At 52.7% G+C, this 21,827-nt stretch overlaps 1 protein-coding gene across 1 annotated transcript in view; it reads left to right on the forward strand.

Annotated features, from left to right (window-relative positions):
* LOC117645670 (growth factor receptor-bound protein 14-like) overlaps positions 1-21,827 on the forward strand; it is a gene marked incomplete at its 5' end in the record, with an annotated part of 136,620 nt that overhangs the window by 27,518 nt on the left and 87,275 nt on the right. The window contains 3 exons of the mRNA XM_034386016.1: positions 12,136-12,140; positions 17,468-17,685; positions 21,250-21,418. Coding sequence (XP_034241907.1) covers positions 12,136-12,140; positions 17,468-17,685; positions 21,250-21,418 — 392 coding nt within the window. The remainder of the gene's footprint in view (positions 1-12,135; positions 12,141-17,467; positions 17,686-21,249; positions 21,419-21,827) is intronic.

Consider the following 21,827-nt stretch of genomic DNA (forward strand, 5'->3'; position numbering starts at 1 on the left):
GCCGGCAGACAGACTTGCTTCCAGGCTGACGGACGGACAGCCTAGCTACCAGGCAGAGGGACAGCCTAGCTACCAGGCAGAGGGACAGCCTAGCTACCAGGCAGAGGGACAGCCTAGCTACCAGGCAGAGGACAGCCTAGCTACCAGGCAGAGGGACAGCCTAGCTACCAGGCAGAGGGACAGCCTAGCTACCAGGCAGAGAGACAGCCTAGCTACCAGGCAGAGGGACAGCCTAGCTACCAGGCAGAGGGACAGCCTAGCTACCAGGCAGAGAGACAGCCTAGCTACCAGGCAGAGGGACAGCCTAGCTACCAGGCAGAGAGACAGCCTAGCTACCAGGCAGAGGGACAGCCTAGCTACCAGGCAGAGGGACAGCCTAGCTACCAGAGAGGACAGCTAGCTACCAGGCAGAGGGACAGCCTAGCTAGCAGGCAGAGAGACAGCCTAGCTACCAGGCAGAGAGACAGCTTAGCTACCAGACAGACAGACTACAGGCAGACAGATGGACACCCGCTACCTAAGTGGCAGGCAGACCCACTAAGTGATTATGTTCTTTAGTACTCATCAACCCTTCTAATACATGATAGTAAGGGTCATTGCTTGACATAGTCGTTGTTTGGAAGTCCAATCTTAAACCATTGGCTACAACTATTGCCATATTTGGGCAAATAATACGTGGATTAAAAACCTTTCCATAAAAGTATTTATGAAACAACGTGATTCTTGAGCAAACTTTTACGCAACTAACAATCACACGACAGACGGACGGACAGCAAACCCACCAGGTAGATAGACGGGCATGCAGTCAGTGTCCTCGGCGGCTGCGGGTCTGCTTCGCGTTTTGCCGCAATTCTGCATGGCGCGTGGCATTGGCTGCGTGTCTGCGCTTCTGCGCCTCACTGGCCGATATGTGGGTCTCGCTTTGCTTCTCGCAGAGGCCGCGGCAATCACATTTTTGCCATGGAGGGAGTCGCATAAGTCTGATTGGCTCCATAGCTGCCGAACTTGCACCCGCAAACATCTTAATAAGACCGGAAAATTCGGTACTGCATTCCTGAACGCAACGTCAGAAAAGGAAATAAATTCTTGTACTGTAGGAACTTTCTATACAGTACGTGAATAGGAAACACCAAAATTCAAGCACACATTTACGAATTTTCAATACTTTCAGAAAATTCACAAATCCTGCATTGACGGCATGTATCATTATCTTTCTTTTCCTCGGCTAGTGGCGAGATAGCGCGTGAAGCGCCATGTTGTTCGACCCCGTATACTCACCGGACGACATGGCACGAAAAGCCAAAATAACCAACGCACCCGTCGTTTTGCTCGGTTTGGTCCCATTTGACTAAGGTAGCTCGGACTCGGTTTTCTCCCATTTGACTAGGGTATAGGGCTCGGTTTTGTCCCGTTTGACTTGGGTAGACGAGCTTGGCTGCGTCCTATTTGACTAGGGTTGTACGGACTCGGTTGTGTCCCATTTGACTAGGGTTGTGCAGACTTGGTTGTGTACCATTTGGCTACGTTAGTGGGGTTCGGTTTTGTTCAATTAGACTAGGGTAGGAGGGGCTTGTTGGTTTTGTTCCATTTGACTAGGGTAGTGGGGCTCACTGCCACCGTGGATCGCGGACGCTCTTCCTAGTGTCTGGTGCCAGGGCGTGGCGGTGCGTGGCGTTGCGGGGTGGTGCGTGACGTGCCAAGGGCGATTAGGGCCTCCCTCTGTGGAGGCTGCACGCCGCCGGTGAATTAGCCCAGTAATTCGTCCATTTTTAAACTGTGGGCGTCTCGAAACGCGCTGCACGCGAAAAAGACTGCTGCTCGGCCGAATCGTTAATTGATTTTGTGCCGCATCTGGCAGTGGCCGCTAAACTTTCAGTTGTTGCGGTGGATAGCAGCTGGTTTTATCCGGTTTAATGTGTCGTGATTAAATACATTCACGCAGAAAAAATAGTGCGAGCAACGAAATTCAACTTTGGTTTCCTTCGTTCACCTGGCCTAGGACGTGTTGTTTTCAGAATTTAAAAGAGAACTAATGGTCTAATATGTTCGTTTCAGTGCTTGAAGTGTGCATCGCCGCATTCGCTCACGCTTTTCCTACGTGTTCAAGACAGTGGCGACACGACAAAGTACGCTGGTGTTTGAGTGATGCTCGGAATCGTCTGCAATCGAGCTGAAGTCAGTTTGACCCGCGGGTTGACCCTGTTATGCGAGCTGTTATGGAACGCCCTCCCCGGTTCTAGATTGTCACTGGACGGAACTGGAGGACATGTTGAAACTGGAATGGACCGGTGAGAGTGGATGCACGCCCGCAGCGAGGCAGTATCACCCCCAAGAGAGACACGCTGACCAGCCGCCGCCGTCAGGACCAGAGATCTTAAATTTCGAACAACTCGAGATCGAACCCAGCAAACCAGACATCGAATCGGATCTTCCACACTGAGAAAACCTTACAAACTATTTCAGGCCTTACAAAGCAAAGCAATTTGTTAGAACAAAGTATTGTGAGCATACATAAGCTTACAAAGAAAATACTTTGTAATTTACGAACTATTTCTTCGCATAACAAAGTAAATTAGTTTGTGCGTATGTGTGCTCAAAATACTTCGTAAGGCTTTAAGGGTGCATAACTCGATATGATTCGGTACTTGACTATTTGCTCATCCAACACGTGGGACACTGGTGAGTAAGACGAAGACGTTGCTGTGGCACGACAAGCCCACCCTCGGGGTGGCCGGTCAAAGCAGGTTGCAATTATGCGGGTTAGCGGTGTGCTTAGTGGCGCCTCGACGACTCCTCGGCGATGAAAAGCGCCTTGCCCGAGTGAGTGGCGCCTTTGTGTCCTTAATGGCCCCCGCGATGGCGTCGCCAGCGGACTGATTCCGAGAGTCGCTTTCGTCGCCCTGTCTCTGTCGCACCCATACGGGACGCCCCACGAGTGCGAGAGAGGCCGAGCAACGAAAACGACTCTCAGTCTTTGGCGTCGCTAGTCACGACGAGCCGCCATTAGCCGAGTAATGGCTTGTCCCACCTGTAAGGGAAGGACGCCGCGGCGCCAAAGGGCCCCATCGGCCGAAGGGCCCAAAGGGGCCCAGGAGACTCATGAGCCGAAGGGCCCGAAGCTTTATGGGAACGAAAGGTTTACGGGTCCGAAAAGGCTTATGGGGTGCGAAAGGGCTTGTAGGGCAAGACCAATGGAACCGATGAAACTCTTGGTGCGCTGGAAGACTCTTGGGACGAAAAGGACATAGGTCCTATAGGCTGGCTGATTTTTTCAACACTGTTTTTAAAATTTATGTTTTTTTTCGTTTTTTGATGGGGAGGGCTGGGGAGCGTCAGCGTATGCCCTTCACGACCCCTTGGCGCGCCATGGACTGGTTTGTTCTCGTCAAACGAAGCGTCCGTCCCTTGGTCGCGGCCACGTCTTGAGTCCACCGGCCGCCATCGCCCAGACAGCGATACAATGTAGGTGCAGCCAAGTGGGCCAACCAGACCGACGACGGGCGGATGGGGCACTCCGAGGCACTCGCACGAAGAAGTGGTTACGAACAAACAGCGCTCCGAGAGCTTGGTACTTGAGCGTATTTTAGAAAGCGTTCACTTAGTCGGAAAAAATTAGAACGAGAGAGCTTACTTGAAATTAAGATGATTTACTGCACAGTGAATTAAATTTTGCCTGGAACAACGACAAGCACAATCCATGGAATTATTTATATGTAAAATCAAACTGACGTACACTCTCATTTCATGAACATGACATCACGTTGAATCGAACGTGACAAAATGTGACGTTCGTTTAAGCATTGTGTCACATTCGTTTGGATGTGAATTGGCAAAAAATCAGCTTCGTCCCAACGAACGAACGTGACACAATGCTCAAATGAACGTGACATTTTGTCACGTTCGTTTCAACGTGATGTCACGTTCCTGGAATGAGAGTGTAAGAATGTATCACTTCTTCAGTCATGAATTTTAACAGGACGAGCCTGCACCCTTTTCGTTGAAATTCCCTGTCCATGTACTGTTTGAGAGAGTGTCCTGGCGGCGTGAAAAGTGCCCACTTCGTCGAAACAACGCTTCATCCGAATGAATTGAATTTCGGGGGAAATGCATACACGCGACATTGGTTCAACCCCTGCGCTCACTTGGCGGAACAAGAGCACGCGGCGTAACCTCTCCCCCTTTCCCCTTCCTCGGCCCGCCCCTGGCCCTTCCTCGGCCCGCCCCCGGCCCGCCCCCGGCCCGCCCCTGGCTCGCCAGTAATCATATCATACGGCACTTTATTGAGTGGGGCGGCGTATTGATTGAGGGATAATTTCGTTTGCAGGATAAATATTTGACTTTTGTGGCGCCGCGGCTTTTAACGACGGCGTGGTTATGCGGTGTTGTTGTTGTTTTTGTTTGCGGTGACTTGGTGGTGGTGGTGGTTGTTGCCGTTTCTTTTTCTGGCTTAAGTTATAGCAGCGCAGATTGCAGGCTTCACTGGTATAGGCAGTAAGCTGAAAGCCGCCAGCGGTCTAAAACACACACGCACACACGCACGCGCACTCACACACACACACACACACACACACACACACACAGAGGCGCGTACGCACGCACGTACACGCTACGCACGCGACGTCGCGGCTTGTCTACCGCGCGCTGCTTGCGACACGCCTATACCTCGTCCATGTAACAACAGGGTGCACTCGATAGCCCCAGTTGAGAAGTGATTCCATATCTAAAGAGCACAAAATATTTGTAGGTGCGAGCTATCCGGACCCCAATTTTACAACATACGCGTCTAAGGGTACTTGGACGCTGCTTGTAAATTTTGAAGGGCCCAAGTGCTTTGTGACTTATTTGAAAAAGCCATTTTTGGCAGTAACAAAAACTTTAAGTTCCGACGCCGAAGCTTCTTAAACACGCACATTCTTTTGTAGGGTGACACGAGAATGGCTTTGTTGAGCACCCAGGGATGGATTTGTGCATTTCACACTTCAAAAACGCTCAACAGTAATTTCCTGTGTGTGAAGAAGTGCCAGTCCCCTCCCCCCGCTGCATCGTGCATTGCCTTGGGTGTGCGGCCATTGGTTCGATGCGACACGAACGGTGACGTCGTTTGACGTCATCACTTGGTCTATGATGGAAGAAAAAGCACCGGGCTGCCATCCGCAGCCCCTTTGACCCGCAGCGTGACGAGCAGGTCGATGCCAACAATTAGATGATGATGATGAATGCGGCCGGAGAATAATTGACGCGCACGTCACACGTGTGTGTGTGTGTGTGTGTGAGTGAGTGTGTGTGTGTGTGAGTGAGTGAGTGAGTGAGTGAGTGAGTGAGTGAATGGGCACGCGCACCCGCGTTGAATGGCGCCATGTTAGGCATAAAGGGGGGAATTCAACAATCAGGTGTGTGTGCTGGCTATAGCTGCGGTGAAATTGCGGCGCCACTGTCATTCATTTTAACGATAAAACCGAGTTTGCCGTTTACACGATTCAGGGGCGATGATTTAGGGTTGAGTTCCGTGAGGAAGGAATTAGAGTAAACTGGTAACTCTCTTTTGAAACTGATATCTTGCCTTTAAGCCATCCGATGATCAGTTATTGCAATTAAACATGAAAATTCCTATGTGAAATTCCTGTTGGATGTTAAGATTCTTGATGGAGGTTACAGTTAAGATACAGTGCCGAATGCACGAGCAGGAATGAACGTGGCGTCAAATGGAGGCTGCAGCGGCCAGTGGGCTAGAATGACCGGTTGGGGCGGCCAATTTTCCAGACGCGTTATGAGCTCCTGAGTCGCCAAACAGGACTCGAACTGAGCGTATTCCTCTTTCGGAGAGCCATCTGTGATCACACGTTCGGTCCGAGTCCCATTTAGCGACTCTGCCCCTCAAAACGCGTCCGGGATTTAGACCGCCTCCACCGGTCTCCTGGCCCACTGTGTGACTGCAGGGCGTGACGGTGAATGAATGGCGAATGGATGAAGCGACGCATGCTGGCGGTGCCTGGCGCCTGGCGGTGTGGCTGCTGCGGTGGTGGGGGCGGCGAAAGAGGCGAATGAATGAGCGAGCCGAGCGCTGCTGTGCGCTGCGCCGCACCGTGCCGCACCGCGCCGCACTTGACCCACTGGCCGCGCTTCGCAGTGCTTCGCCCGCCTCGCCGGCCTGGCGCTACGCTGTTAGGCCGCCACGCCGCCGCGCGGTACGGTACGGCACGCCACATGGCATGCGGTGCCGTAACGCCGGCCTTGATTGTCACGGACGCGTCACAAACGCGTCACAAACGCGTCACGGACGTGTCACGTGTCGGGAGGACCTCGTCACTCTGTTTGTCTGTTCATCGGAGCAAACGCCGGAAACAAAAGCCCGCCTGTCAACAGCGTGCGTAGGGCGGGCGCGGGGCCGTGCAGGGCCGCGGCATGCCCCAAGTTTGGGCGCCTCTGCGCCTCGGCCCGCCTCGGCCCGCGTGCCTAGCGAGCGCACCTCCCCCCTACCTCCGCGCACTCCGTTCTGCCTGCCACTCTCTTCCTCTTCCTCTTCCTGTTCCTCTTCTTCTTCTTCTTCTTCTTCTTCTTCTTCTTCTTCTTCTTCTTCTTCTTCTCTTTCTTCTTTCCTCTTTCTTCTTTCCTCTTTCTTCTTCCTGTTTCACCTTCTTCCTCTTTCTTTCCCCTCCCTGTCCTCTCTCTTTCCTCTCTCTTCTTTGCCATCGTTCCTAGACTCTCAGCTACCTTTCTCTTCTCTCGTTCTCCTGGTCTTTGTCTTCTCTCTTTCTCCCATTCCTTTGTGTCCTCTCCATATCTATCTCCTCCCCCTCTATTCTTCCTTCGCTGTCTCCTTTTCCTACCTCTCCTTTCTATCCTACCCCCTCCCTCTCTCTCTGTCTATGCTTCTCTCCTATCTTTGTTCCATCTCTCTCCGGGTATCTCCTGTCTGCCTCTGGCACCTCTATCGCCTCCCCCCCCCCTCCCCCCTCTCTCCTTCTCTCTGCCCCCTCCCACGGCTTGACAAAGTTTTTGGAGGGCACTGTACCTGTTTAGCGCTGCAAATTGGGCGGGATGGCGGGCGTCAGTGCGCTGATGTGTGGGTGATTAAATTGTGCGCGGGACTGGTCGGAGCGGAGCGGGGTGAGGTGAGGCGGGGCGGGGCGCCAGGGCGCCGCTGTGCTGCGGGCCTCGGCCGTATAATTTTCACTGGTGCCGCACCCTCCGCCTTCATGTATCATTTATTTTGTGCCCTGTCCTCCTCGGGGCGACCGCCCCTCCCCTGCGTTCGGTCTTCTTTGGTTGCGCCCCTGTGTACTGTTGCCCCCCCCCCCCTTTCCCCCCGCGACACACCCAGCCCTCAGGTTCGATAATTAATGACTGTGGGGCCGGACTAGCTCCTCACGGCCCTCGGTGGGGTCCTTGGTCCTTGACGCGCCGGACCCTGGCCAGCAGACGACGAGTCTCTCTCGCACTCACGGGGCGTCCCGTAAAGGTGCGGGAGAGACAGAGCGACGAAAACGCCTCTCGGAATCGGTCTGCCGGCCGGCTGGGGCGCCGGGGCCGGCCGGGGCACTGGGCCGGCCAGTCCGAGGGCGAGGCGGCGCTCCACTGGCCCACTGGCGGCGCGTAGTGGCGCGTGGGGTAGTCCGGCCGCGGCCCCCCGCCCCGTCGGCCTCCCGTCGGCCCCGTCGGCCTCCCCGTCGGCCTCCCCGTCGGCCTCCCCGTCGGCCTCCCCGTCGGCCTCCCCGAACGCGGAAGGCGCGAAAAGCCTCGCTGCAGTGATTGATGTTGACGGAAGAGGGGGCAGCGGGCACACCGTGCGCAAGCCGGGCCGGGCGGCACACCCACGGAAAAAAATCCCTTAGTTGTGACAGCTAATGCATTGGCTGATATCGGGCCAGCCAAGAATTAGCAGTCGTGGTTACTAAAAATATTGCCAGCAGCATCAGCAATCATGCCTGGTCACGACAGCCAACCACATTTGTTGTGCCAGCTAATCCCTCAGTTACAAACCCGGGACTGCTGGCTGAGAATCTCGCTCAGAGGCACTGAGCCACGGAAGCACATGTATGTGACATATGGCCTGCCCCAATGCCACTCCGGGTGGAGGGCCGAAAAAAATACTTAGCAACTTTGATCGCAGTTGAAGTGAAGCTTCGAGGGACTGCATGATTTGTGCGTGCAGCGAGGGGGTATCCACTCGCGTAATACCCTGTACACAAAAACCGTGTATTACGCGTAATACACGTGGTCGTAATACCTTTTTCGGGTCAAATGTGCCAAATTTTTGCATTTTAAGGCCGTAATACACGTGTAATACCTCCGTAATACAGCGTAATACCGAGTAGTCTGTACACGATTTCTTGAAGTGTTTACCCCCTCGGCGTGCAGCTAACCTGATTAGTTGTCTCAGCTAAGAACCCCACGCTGGATCAGCAAACGTGGGAGTGGCTCTCACGGCAAACACTATCAGCTGCGGTAGCAAAAGCATCATGGTTTTAATAGCTGAACCTCCTACTGTCTGCCTTAGCTAATTTAAAATTTGTAGCCACGGCAATGAGGGTTATGTTTTATAGCTAAGATAATGACTGCAGTAGCTGAGAACATTAGCTGGCGCCATATCAGCTAACACATTAGCTGTCACAACGAATGTTCAGCTGTAACAACTAAGATATGTTTTTCCGTGCCGTGCGGCGCTATCGCGCACAGTGGGCCAGAAGACCGGCAGGCGGACAAAACTCGAGATGCGTTTCGAGCTATCCAGAGTTGCTAAGCAGGACTGGAACCGAGCGTGTAAGCCTACCAAAGGATTCCTCGTTCGGAGAGCAATCCATTGATGGGGGTCACACTTTCGGTTCGAGTCTTATTTAGACTCTACAGCTCAAAGGTGGATTCGGTCTTCTATGTACCAGTGTCGTGAGCCAAATTGTTGGCAGTGCAGGTGCGGTACGAGGCTCTTGGAGCTCGCGGAGAGCGCGGGGTACTTGTTGAGGCGTGTGTGCGAGCGGAGCGGGTTGGAGGGGGGAAGGGGTGAAAGGGCTAGTTGCTCCTCCTCTCCCATGTAAGGGTTGCGTAACTCCTGATGAGCAGAAAACCCGCACCTGCCTCTCTCCTGGTCACTAGCATTGATGTGAGCTGAGCAGGGGCATATCGGGACAGAAAGCAACGGGGTGAAAAAAATTCACCCCTATGGAGATGATATTTTGACTTTTGGGCTTCCCTTCATCAGTTTTTGCAACTTCTGAGTGTGGATAATCCATTCAATACGTTTCTCGAGGGGCCTACTGACTGAAGGCCACAGGGGGATGTACCTTAAATCTGTGCTTTTCTTCTCGAACTTACCCACAGATAAGCGGTGCATGATTTTGTACAGGTAAAACACAAGCTTTTGCTGGCAATGAAAAATTTGCTGCATGTTTCTCGGTCTATCGGTGCTAGAAAGTGCGAGGCAGTTAGACCGGCACCTGGTCGAGGCGCCAGAAAGCCAAGGTCGCTCCGCGTGGTGCCAGGTGTGTGCGAAGCGAGGTCTCTGGCGACGTGTTTTGAACCGCAGTTGCGAACTTGGGATGAGGTGACGTCTGTCACGGTCTAGCTGCGCAGTAGAGTCATTCATACCGTTCAGCTCACAGTGCACAGTGGGCCAGAAGACCGGCGCCGGCGGCCAAAACTCCGGACGCGTTTGAGCTCCAGAGTCGCAAAACACGTCTCGAACCGAGCGCGTGATCCTGCCAGTGGATTCCTCGTGCGGAGAGCAATCCACTGGTGGGGTCAGACGTTCGGTTCCGAGTCCCTTTTAGCGACTCTGGAGCTCAAAACGCGTCCGGGATTTTGACCGCCTCCACCGGTCCCCTGGCCCACTGTGCGCCAACCGCTTTCGGGGATGCGGCAGTGAAAGTGTACCGGAAGGGTTGTTGACAGCCTCCGCCAAGGCCGCTGAGGGCGAGTGGACACTGTAAGGCGGCCTTGCCTTCGCATTGGCGCAGCGCGCGGCGCAGGGCTTTCCTTGCCTCGCTTCGCTACGACACGGGACGATCAATCTGCGTCAGGAGGCACAAAATTTCCACCATCGACCAGCTGGGGCTCCTTTGCACAGGGCACCAGTGCGTCCCGGCCTGTTTCCTGTTTCCTTTGGCTATGCGCCTGTGTGTGTGTGTGTGTGTGTGTGTGTGTGTGTGTGTGTGTGTGTGTGTGTGTGTGTGTGTGTGTGTGTGTGTGTGTGTGTGTGTGTGTGTGTGTGAGCGTGCGTGCATTGTAGTGGCGTGCGTGCTGTCGTGTCTGGCCGTTCGTGACCCGCGGGGGTCTTCGTGCGGCACCTGTCCCCCGGAGGGGCTCCGCCTTGGTCGCGGCGAAGGGCCGTGGGGCCGTGTGAGGCGACCAAGGGCCGCCCAGAGCCTGGCGCGGCGCGGCGCCCTTTGACCTCGACCGGATCGCCTCGTTTGGCGCAGAGGGGCCACGCGGCGCGACGCGGCGGCGCACAGTGGGCCAGAAGACCGGTGGAGGCGGCCGAAACGCTAGACGCGTTTTGAGCTCCAGAGTCGCTAAACGGGACTCGAACCGAACGTGTGACCTCACCAATGGATTGCTTTCCGAACGAGGAATCCAATGGTGGGGTCACACGTTCGATTCGCGTCCCACTGTGCGATACTCCGGAGCTCGAAACGCGCGTCCGGGATTTCGACCGCCTCCACCAGTCTTCTGGCCCACTGTGTGGCGCCACGGTGCCGCACTGTGTCTGACACACTGCGCCGTGAGAGACAGACAGAACGGGGCCAACTTTGGGCCCGCTGTTTAGGCCTCAGCTGGCTCTAAGCGTTGGAGTAAGCAAAGCAACTAGAACAAACGTAGTCCTGTAAATCCCAAATGCAGGCGGCACTAGCACTGTTAACTAGTACACAATTGATTAAATGGAAGGGAGGAGTGGAACTCGAAGTGCACAAGGATATCAGCGATGTTCAAAGGGGAGAAACATGCCGGCGGGCAGGCGCGCTACTCGCGCTAGCTACACCCGAAATGTTTTTGCACAAATTTTGTACGAGACATCACAGTTCTATGTTCACATAGACTTTTCGTACAAATTTGAACGCAATTTCGTACAATAGTGGGGAAATATGTGCAGTTTTTTCGTACAAATATTGTACGAAAATTTCGTGTGCTCAAAAAACTGTGATGTCTCGTACAAAATTGTACATAACATTTAGTGTGTAGCTGGCTGGCTTTGTGAGAGCTAGCTTGCCTGGAAAGCTCCGCAGGAAATTCGACACACGCAGCCTTTTCACCAGGTGCACCGCCTCGGCCGCACCGACTACGTACCTGTCTGCTCAGCACACACGCCGGTCAGGACCTACCTTTCCCCTTGCCTCCTTCCACCCGACAACAATCCCCTCCACTCTCTCCCCCTTGCCCTCAACTCCCCGACAACATCTCCCCTTTCCCCCACCCCTCCCTCGCAATTTTCCTCTTGCCACCCAACTCCCCGACAATTCCTCCCCCCCTCCCCCGCTCTGTCCCCGCCCGTTTTCGCCCCTCTCATCCCGCACCTTATTTCCGGGTTGCCCTTCGGGGCTGCTTTGCGCGGGCCGTGTGGGGCCGTGCGGGCCCGCCCAGTTTTCCTAAACCGTTTTTCCTAATGTGTATTTTTCCTAAAGACAATCTTCCTAAAGCAAATTTTCCTAATCCGTGTTTCCTAAGGACGATTTTCCTAAGGCTTTTTTTCCTAAAATGGAATACAGCAGAATATCGCCTTTAATTTGGCGTCTACCTGGTCGTTTTATTGTTGCTGCAACCCAACCTCCTGGACCTGAAGTATTTTGAGTACATTTTGGTTGTTTATCAGTTTTCTTTGCGTACCTTTTGGTATGTGCTCTGTTCCTGTTGAAACAAACAGCATCGCACATCAACCCCAGGCGTGGCCTTTCAGGCAGCATTGAGAGTTCTCATTTCGAAGTCTGACATTGAACGTTCAGGATCATTGAAAGGAATGTTCTACGCCCGGACGAAGTCTAGAACGGACCCCACAACTCTTACTTAGTGAACCTCACGCTTTGAGGGAAGAAGAGCAAACGCAAAGGGGACAGCCATTTGATGCTCTTCGCCGTTTTGATTGACACGGGTAACCACTCTAGGGATGGTAAAAATTTGTACAAAAATTCAGGGCATTCTTGGAAGGTTCACTGGTAAAACTGAAGCGTAGTATTACAGGCTCATCCACCAGGATTCCGCCAATATAACTGCATGAAGGAATTTCCAGAGTATGCTTCATTTCAAGCGTAACGTCTTCAAGCGTAACTTTATGCCTGACATTATTAGGAACATTTAGGAAATCGTAGGAAATTCGAGATTTAGGAAAAATGACTTAGGAAAAGTATCCATTCGGAAAAGAGTACATTAGGAAAATCGGATTAGGAAAACTGGATTAGGAAAATCGTACGGGAATCGGCGCTGCGCGGCGTGTGTTGTGTGTTTGGGGCTTTGTTTTGCCGCCTGAAAATGATTTGTTTACGCAGGGAATGGCGCGATGCGTGTGCGTGGGCCTGTGCCCCCCCCCCCCCCCCCCCCCCCCCCTTTTTCTTGTCGCACTCCGTGGCGGGAATCCCGCGCTGACGCATGCTGACGTCATTCCGGGTCCTTACTCTCACCCCCACCTTTCCTCCTCCCCTCGCCGAACCCCCACGCATCCCCTTTCTTCCCGCTTGTCTAACCCTTCTCCGTCTTCCTGTCTGTCTGTCTGTATGTCTGTCTGCTCGGACGTCTGTCTGTCTGCTCGGACGAATAGGGCCACTTCCCGGCCCTCTGTCCGAGTTAAGGACACTCGCCGGACCTGCACACTGATTCCGAGAGCCCTTTTCGTCGCTCTGTCTCTCTCGCACTCATGGGGCATCCCTGTAGAGAGGCTCTGCCGCTCTACATTGTGTTTTGAATTGCGCGCCCCCGCTTCGGCACCCCCGGAGCTGGCGCGCGCAGCGGCCTGCCGAAGTCCAGGCGAAGGTCTAGGATTCCTGGAATCTGGAGCCTTCGGCTCGCCCGGCGGACGCGCACCCTGTCGCAGCCGACGTTCTGCCGCGTAGGATAAATTGAGGGTGCACGGTCCAGCCAGACACACTCCGTGTCCGAACTAGCAGGGCGAAGCTCTGTCCGGCGACCCAGCAAACTCGTGAGCAAAAGTAAGCAAACCATTGTAACTGTGCGTGGGGAAACCCCCTATCTTCTGGAATAGAGAAAATACCACCATAACAGTGAGTACTCCTCCGACGTGACCGACCTTCATTGAAATTTTCTCTATTCCAGAAGATAGGGGGTTTCCCCACGCACAGTTACAATGGTTTGCTTACTTTTGCTCACGAGTTTGCTGGGTCGCCGGACAGAGCTTCGCCCTGCTAGTTCGGACACGGAGTGTGTCTGGCTGGACCGTGCACCCTCAATTTATCCTACGCGGCAGAACGTCGGCTGCGACAGGGTGCGCGTCCGCCGGGCGCTGCCGAGGCGAAGGCTCCAGATTCCAGGAATCCTAGACGTTCGGCTGGACTTCGGCAGGCCGCTGCGCGCGCCAGCTCCGGGGGTGCCGAAGCGGGGGCGCGCAATTCAAAACACAATGTAGAGCGGCAGAGCCTCTCTACAATCCCGTATCGGTGCGAGAGAGACAGAGCCACGAAAACGAGTCTCGGAATCAGTCTGCTGGCTGGCCATTGGTCCTTGGGTAGCCGCCGCCCCGGTTTTACCCGATATTTGCTGCCGGGGTCGGGGTTGGTTTTTCCCCCACGCGCTCCCGCGACTAACGGAGTCTTTTTCGTCGCTCTGTCTCTGTTGCGCTCGTGTGCCGCCTTGACGGGTGCGAGAGAGACAGAGCGACAGAGTGACTCTTCGGCTGGAGATCTGGACGGCCCACGGGCCCCCTCAACCTCGGACCCTTCTGGGCCGGAATGTTCACCTTGCGGTGCGACTGCACAATGTAATGTACAATTTTGTACGAGACATCACAGTTTTTTGTGCACACGAAATTATTGCACAATCTTCTCACGAAAAACTGCCCTTTTTGGTACAAATTGTACAAAATTTTGTACAAATTTGTACAAACAGTTCGTTTTTAAAACTGTGATGACTCGTACAAAATGTGTACAAAAACATTAAGTGTGCAGGGTGCAACCCACACCGCTCCCCGATTCGAGCCCTTTTCTCGGCGAACGCCGTGAATCCCAAATCGTGTCCAGAGTCCTTCCTGTCCGGCCAGTGTCGTCGTCTGGCTCTCTCTGGGCGGCGCGGCGGTCACGCTATTTTGGGCGTGGCTGGCGCAATGTGTCACGACAAACATACGCAGTACGCCGCGACCCGCCGCGCCGCGACGACGCACGCAGCGAGGTGAATGGACTGACTGGACCGTGATAGGGTGCGTGTGATTTACCGCGCCGGGCAAGTCGAGCCACTCTGGCCGGTCACGGCGCGGCGTGCCGCGAGGCAGCGAGGCAGCCAGGCAGCGAGGCAGCCAGGCAGTGCCGCCAGGCGCCGACAGTCTGTTTGTGCGTCGCACGCGCGGTGCAGCGCGCGCGCGCACACACACACACACATACACACACATACACATACACATACACACACACACACACACACACATACACATACACATACACACACACACACACACACACACATATACATACACACACATACACATACACACACACACACACACACACACACATACACATACACATACACATACACACACACACATGCGCACACGCACACACACACACACGAAGAGAGAGAGGAATAGAGAAAAAGAAACACACACACACAGAGAGAGAGAGAGAGAGAGAGAGAGAGAGAGAGAGAGAGAGAGAGAGATCTTTCTTTTCCTTCCTTCTCATTCTCATGCTATCCCTCTCTCGCACACCTCTTTTTCTTCCACTAACACACACACTCACTCACACGGTAAGGCGTGCTGTGTGTGTGTGTGCGCGCGCGCGATTGCTTAGATCCTTGTGTCCTATCGCACCTTACCTTTCTAACGCCGCCGCCGAGAAGGCCGTGGGTGGAACGAAACCCGAAACTTGTTTGTAAACAAACAGACAGACGGACGGATGGATGGATGTACGGACAGGCGAAAATAGGTTTGTTGTTCAATGGGACAGCTCAGGGCTGTGTGGGCTGATGCAGCTTTTGACGCGGTGCACGAACCGTGTGGAGGAAACGATGAAGAGAACAGGAACTGCGTGATTGCACTTGAAACTGAAGAGTGACCTTGGTTGAATTTTAAACGAGCTAACCTGAAGGTTGATGCTATTCTGTCACTAGGTGACAGCGGGCATGCTGTGAAAGTGTTGACGTGGGAAGAACTGTCAAATTTCCTGCCAGTCTCTGCCACATAACACCTGGCGCTTTAGAGAGTACTTGCCATGTACACTCTTTTCTCCAGCCTGCCTACGACTATGCAAGGTAGACGGTAACTAGAGGCCACGGCCACCTAGCGTCTTCATCCACGTTGACTCTTTTCAACATCAGCCATGTACATTCTACCAGAGTGGTTGCAACGTGAGGCATCCATTTATTGCTCATCGTCACAGCGGTGTAGAAACAAAATTAAAGTTGTTGCTGTTTTTTTTTTTTCGCGAGGCGTGACAAGAACTTTGCCACCCACGCGAAACAGATGAATGGTCCGACGATTTTTTAATGCGCGCGACCAACTGGCGGCAATCGGTTTAATCCTTTTTCAAAGCGGAGGAAATGAGTCGTAAACATATTTTCAGCGTCACACAAAATGGTGGCGCAGCGGCGCAACTTCCCGTGTGTAGCATCGCATCGCGTGTTTCCGCCGCCCCGTCATGCGACACACACACACACACACACACACACACACACACACACACACACACACCTCTCACACACACTCGCACAGAGTCGAGATTGCGTCGCAATTTCAGTCGTAATGACGGATGAGTTGTTTACGATGCCTGCGTACTGCAGAGTACTAGTGGCTGTGTGTGTGTGTGGTGTGTGTGTGTGTGTGTGTGTGTGTGTGTGTGTGTGTGTATGTGTCCACACGTACGCATGAGTGCGTGCGCGTGAGCAGCACGGGATGAATGAATGAGGAGGGGTAATGGAAGAATGGACCAAAGCGGTCGATCCATAGATATATGACACACTGCCGCGGTACCGATTCCTGTCGCAATCCTCCTCAGTGTCATTTGGAAGTGTGACGCGACGGTGGTTCGCGGCCAAGTCGTCCTTTGTGTCGTGTCGTTGTGATGCGGCGTGTCCTTGTTAGCCACGCGCCGTCCTGTAACGGACTGGCACTGTCAGAAAGCGACGCGCGCCTCCACGAAATTCAAACCCACTGAATGTTCTGTAGTACGATTTTGTACGAGACATCGCAGTTTTTTGAGCTCACGAAATTTTCGCACAATTTTCGTACGAAAAACTGCAACTTTCGCCATTTTTGTACAAAATTGTACAAAATATTATACAAATTTGGATGAAAAGTTCATGTGCACAAAAAACTGTGATGTCTCGTACAAAATTTGTACAAAAACATTTAGAGTGAAACAATGCGCACCTCCATGAGGTTCACCGTGTTCGTCTCTACACTGTTTAAAATTTTGCTATCATTTTCGATGAAATCTTGGATGGCATTTTCATCTCTTGCAAATGATAAAATGTCGTAACAAAGTAACAGTTATGCGCAGTTTGATGACGTCGTCGTCATTGTAAAGAAAATTAAGCCTTGAAATTATTGTCATTAAGTGCAAACCAAAATCTTCACACCGTTTGAAAAAGAAATTACAGAAAGTACGGAACTTTTGTCTGTTCGATTATTTTCGTTGACTGTCCATACCGTCCCAACGACGAATGTTGTCCACAGGCTTCCGGTACACTTTCCGTTTCAAACTACGGATTTTGTTGTAGCACGGGCTATTGGGTCTCGCCTCTGCACTTCTTAAACCTTGTGAAGGATTTTGCAATTGGTGACAAATACATCAGGAATGCCAAAAGAACTCTTTCGAACTGCGAAGACATTCCCTCTCACGGTTCCAAAGCAGCTGACGAGTTAGATCCTTGGTTCAAGCATACCGTGCGTTAATCAAACGAGAATAGTGTCTCTCGACGAGGAGACCTCCTAACACCCCAGTACACTGCAAACCTAACTGTCTACTAAGTACACACTTACAAATGCGTGCTTGCAAGTACGCACTTGCAAATGCATGCTTGGCCAAGTACACACTTGCAAATGCATGCTTGCAAGTACACACTTACAAACGCATGCTTGACGCCGTATAACTCCATGCGTCAAGCATGCGTTTGTAAGTGTGTACTTGCAAGCATGCATTTGCAAGTGTGTACTTGGCCAAGCATGCGTTTGTAAGTGTGTACTTGCAAGCACGCATTTGTAAGTATGTACTTAGTAGACAGTTAGGTTTGTAGTGTAGCACGTTACAGTGTCGGTGCGAGAGTCTGACTGGGCTGTTTTTCTGTCCATCGTTGACTGACCGCGTGTGTCTGTGTGTTGCAGGCTGCGTGCCGGGCCGGAGCCTGCACAAGCTGAAATGCGCGTACGCGGAGGCGGGCGCCACCCTCAGCCATAGCCTGAGCCACAGCCTGAGCCAGGGCTTCAGCCAGGGCCTGAGCCTGAGTCCCGGGCTGGCCGCGCTCGCCGGCACCCTGGCCGGGTACGAGCCCCTGAGCGAGGTCGCCGAGGAGCAGGACAAGGACTGCAGCACCGAGAAGCAGGTGAGTGAGTGAGACAGGTTGCGATGTTCGTAGCTGCTTGCAATGGCCGATACATGCACTGTGGAGTCACAAAGCAGATAACTTCACTAGTAAAACTAAAGCGTAACTCTATGCTTGAGTCAATCATAAAGTTGCGCTTGAAGACGTCACGCTTGAAACGAAGCCCACACTGGTAAAAGAAAGGCATTAAAATTATGCCCTTAAAGGGCGTAAACAATTTACGCCCTTAAAGGGCATAAATCGTTAATGCCTTTGGGAAGGGCATTAAAATTTTGCTTGAAATTCCTATACCATTTACGCCCTTCCCAACGGCATTAACGATTTATGCCCTTGCAAGGGCGTAAAAGAGTATTTGTGCCCTTAAGGGCGTAATTTTTATGCCTTTGTTTTACCAGTGCACTCTAGGAACTCCTCCATATGGGGAAATCTTAGCGGGTTAGCCTGTTACGCATGGTTTCAAGCGTAAACTGAGTACGCTTGAAAACAGAGGGTAATACTATGCTTTACTTTTACCAGTGTTTTTTGAGTGAATATGGAGAATATTCAGAGTAAGACTAGGAAATTACTCCGAATTTCTGTGTTGAAATCAGTTAAATTTCTTTGAATTTTGAGCCAAAGCTTTTGAATTTTGTGACAAATTTTGATAAATTTGAATGGACCTCTGTAAATTTCAATTTTTTGGCGAAATTCTGTGTTTAAATTGGGCTTGAGTTAAGACTTCTGCGTAAGACTTTCGGAGTGTAGCGCCTGCGAGGTAGACCCGACCCCTGCTCGCGCGCTCGACGGGACTGCCTACCTCTCCCCCGGCCTAGGCGCCTGCGAGGTAGGCACCACGGCCGCACGCGTGCTCGACGGGACAGCCCGCCACACAGGCGCTCCGTACTCCGTGCGGCTGAGGGACGACTTCCTGGCTCGCGCCACGGGGCGGCGGTACGCGTCGCTATCGCCGTGAGGAGTGGCTTCCCCGCCGGCGACGCGTCGCGACGCAGGGACCGACTGAGTGCGGAACGCGTCCCACGGCAGAGGCTTTCGAAATTGACGCACCAACTGGAGACAGCCTCCTCGGACGATGTACATGCCTGCCACGCTAAGCTTTGACGGACAATTTCGGACAATTTATTTCGTGGTTAAACCTGTGAACGTTTTGCTTAAAGCCCTCAAATTTGCGTAAATTCATGCATTTTTACGCTTTTATTAAGCAAATTCCTCAAACTCCTGCAAGTAACACGTACAAAATTCTACATAAATATTTAGTCTGTGCACGCTTAAAACCTTGCGAAGTATTTTGAGCATACATCATACAAACAACGTAATTGTGTGTGGTGCCCACCAGGCGCTGTAGTTCAAAAGTCTTGCGGGGTGAGGTAAGTTCTTCGCAAGTTTACGAATAAATATCCCTCGCAAGTCTGCGACTAAAAATTTTTTGTAGACTCTCGAAATAATTTCTCTGGAGGATAATAGCCCCCCTCCCCTTTCTCGCTACATTTCAGGAAAAAATTATGTGTCATATACGGAACTAAACTCTGGTTTTCTTTGTTACTTGTTCAAGAAAATTCCTTGCAAGTTGTTGTTTTTGTTGTTATTTTTTTAGTGCGCGTGCGTGTGGGAAATCTGGCGTTGGTGTGGCCGGTGACGTTGACTGTGCCCTCGGCCCGGGTCGGGGTCGCTCTCTAGCGGCCGGCCTGCATTCCTCGCTGGCGCGCCGCGTGGCGCCGAGTGCCGCGTTTCGTTTTGGCATGAATGGGGACCGCCGACGTCTGCCCGTCGCGTCCGCCCGCCTGTCTGTCTGCCTGTCTGTCTGTCCGCTTGCCCGGTGCCTGACCGGCCGGCCGCGCCGCTGATGCTGCCACTGCGGACGACTGCATTTCTGACGCCTTATCTCGGCGCACGCGCCGCGCCGCTCCATTCCGCGCCGGTCGAGGAACTTGTTTATCGGGGCTGAAATTCCGGGAAGTGAGGGAAGAAAGGGGGCGCTAGACGAAACGGTCGTACACACTGTTCAATTTTGGCAAAAAAGTCACGTCGAAAAAGTGGCACAACAGTACGCTGTGCCAAAGAAACGGCACGACAAAACTGTCACTACAAAAAAGGCAGGACAATTACACTGGTATTTCCAATGTGATAAGTTTCATACATTTTGATGCGATAAAAAGGCTAGTGTGATTCCTTCAAATTATCGCATCTGTGCCAGCAATAAAAAATTATCGCACTAAAATGCAGTAAGTCCCTCAGGTTTTGGCCGGTCTGGGGCCAGATTATCACAGTTTTCGTGTGATAAAATGATAACTACGCTTATAATGCGATAAATGCGCTGATGCAATATAACTATTATTGCACTTATAATGCAATAACTTTTTCATGGCGCTACTAATGCAATAAAAATTTTATTGCTGTTTTAATTAGTTCATTATTACACGTAGAAAATCAGTGAAATAGTCGCGCCAGATTGTGGTACGAAGAGTCACGCCAAAAAAATTAGCATAGCAATAAAAAAATTAGACCTATAAATATGACGTAACAACGACCCAAAAAAGACATGTGAAGAGGTCAGCCCAAAAATTGGCGCGACAAAGTCAAGCAGAAAACGAGCACGACATGTGCATGTGAGTCGCCTCGTTATCCGGCATGACTTGACCCTTGGAGTTTTGCTTGATGTGCGTTGGAAAAGTCACAAATAGGTGTGACAGGTAAGTCACGTTTGAAATTAGCGTGACATTTCGAGCCTTGCCCTTGGCCTTGCCGGTGTTCTAGCATGAATTATCTTGTCATGCCGTTTTTTTCTTTTTGGCGTGACGTTCCATTCATGCCCCGACGATGTCACGCCGATACATGTTCGGTAGGGGGGGGGGCTGATGCGCGGCCGCCACTGCTTTGGCTTCGGATGGCCGCGTGTTCGATCGCCGCAGCCGCGCAGCGGCAAAGGGGCTGATAGAAATGGCGTGTGCCGCGCAATGAATGGGTTGGCCACCCTGTGCTTAGAGCCGGCGCCCCGGGCCCGGAGTGCAAACCCGGTGCAAAGCCGCGGCAACGGCCGCGCCGCTTCGGGGAGCGCTGCGAGCGCGCTGTCTTGTTTGATGCGTCGCCGTGGAGCCTGTTATTGCGAGGGTCGGGGCAAAGACAAAGTTGGCGTGTGTGTGTGAGGGTGAAGAAAGGGAGAGAGAGGAGAGGGAGGAAGAGAAAGAGGAGAGAGATGAGTCAGAAGAGAGAGTATGTGTGTCAGTGTGTGTGTGCCACTGTGTGTGTGTGTGTGTGTGTGTGTGTGTGTGTGTGTGTGTGTGTGTGTGTGTGTGTGTGTGTGTGTGTGTGAAAGGGTCGCTGGGAGGGACAGGAAGTGGAGGTGGGAGTGGGCCGTTTTATGAACGAGTCGCTCCATGGACTACTATGCATACTGCGTTTCCACCTTATCGTATAGCGATCACAGTGTTGCACTTAAAGGAGTTAATCTGGAAGCTTTTCGACTTTACGGCACCGTCGTATATCGAGAGGCCGAGCGCTTGACGTCGATGGCAAACTTTTCATTTCAATTTGTTTTTAATTTTTTTTTTGTTTCCTCTGTCTTTTTAGGAGGAGCTGCTGTTCTACAACGATGACGGCTCCCCGCACGCCGCGCAGTCCGTGCTCGTGGAGCGCAACCTGCGCTCGGCCGACCTGTGCTCCGTGCTGGCCGTCAAGAACCGCGTGGCCAAGGACGTGCACTGGACGCTGTTCGAGCACTGGCCGGAGCAGGGCCTCGGTGAGTTCGACAGAGAGAGAGAGAGAGAGAGAGAGAGAGAGAGAGAGAGAGAGAGAGAGAGAGAGAGAGAGAGAGAGAGAGAGAGGCACACAGAGAGAGAGAGAGGCACAGAGAGAGAGAGAGAGAGAGAGAGAGAGAGAGAGAGAGAGAGAGAGAGAGAGGCACAGAGAGAGAGAGAGAGAGAGAGAGAGAGAGAGAGAGAGAGCGTTGCATTGCAGAGCGCGTGTGGCGTGTGGCCTTGACGCGCTGCGGCCGTTTGGACCCTTCCTTTGTTTTCGCGGCGATTGCAGGTTGCTTTCGCATTTTCAGGATATCTCCTCCTGTATGTGTCGAGGGAGGCAGCGCGGGCAGTGCAGTGCGGGGGGGAAGGGCGCAGAATTTCATGGACACCGGTAGATGCACCATGATG

Source organism: Thrips palmi, unplaced genomic scaffold (genome assembly GCF_012932325.1).
Source record: "Thrips palmi isolate BJ-2018 unplaced genomic scaffold, TpBJ-2018v1 HiC_scaffold_1, whole genome shotgun sequence".
Lineage (NCBI taxonomy): Eukaryota > Metazoa > Arthropoda > Insecta > Thysanoptera > Thripidae > Thrips > Thrips palmi.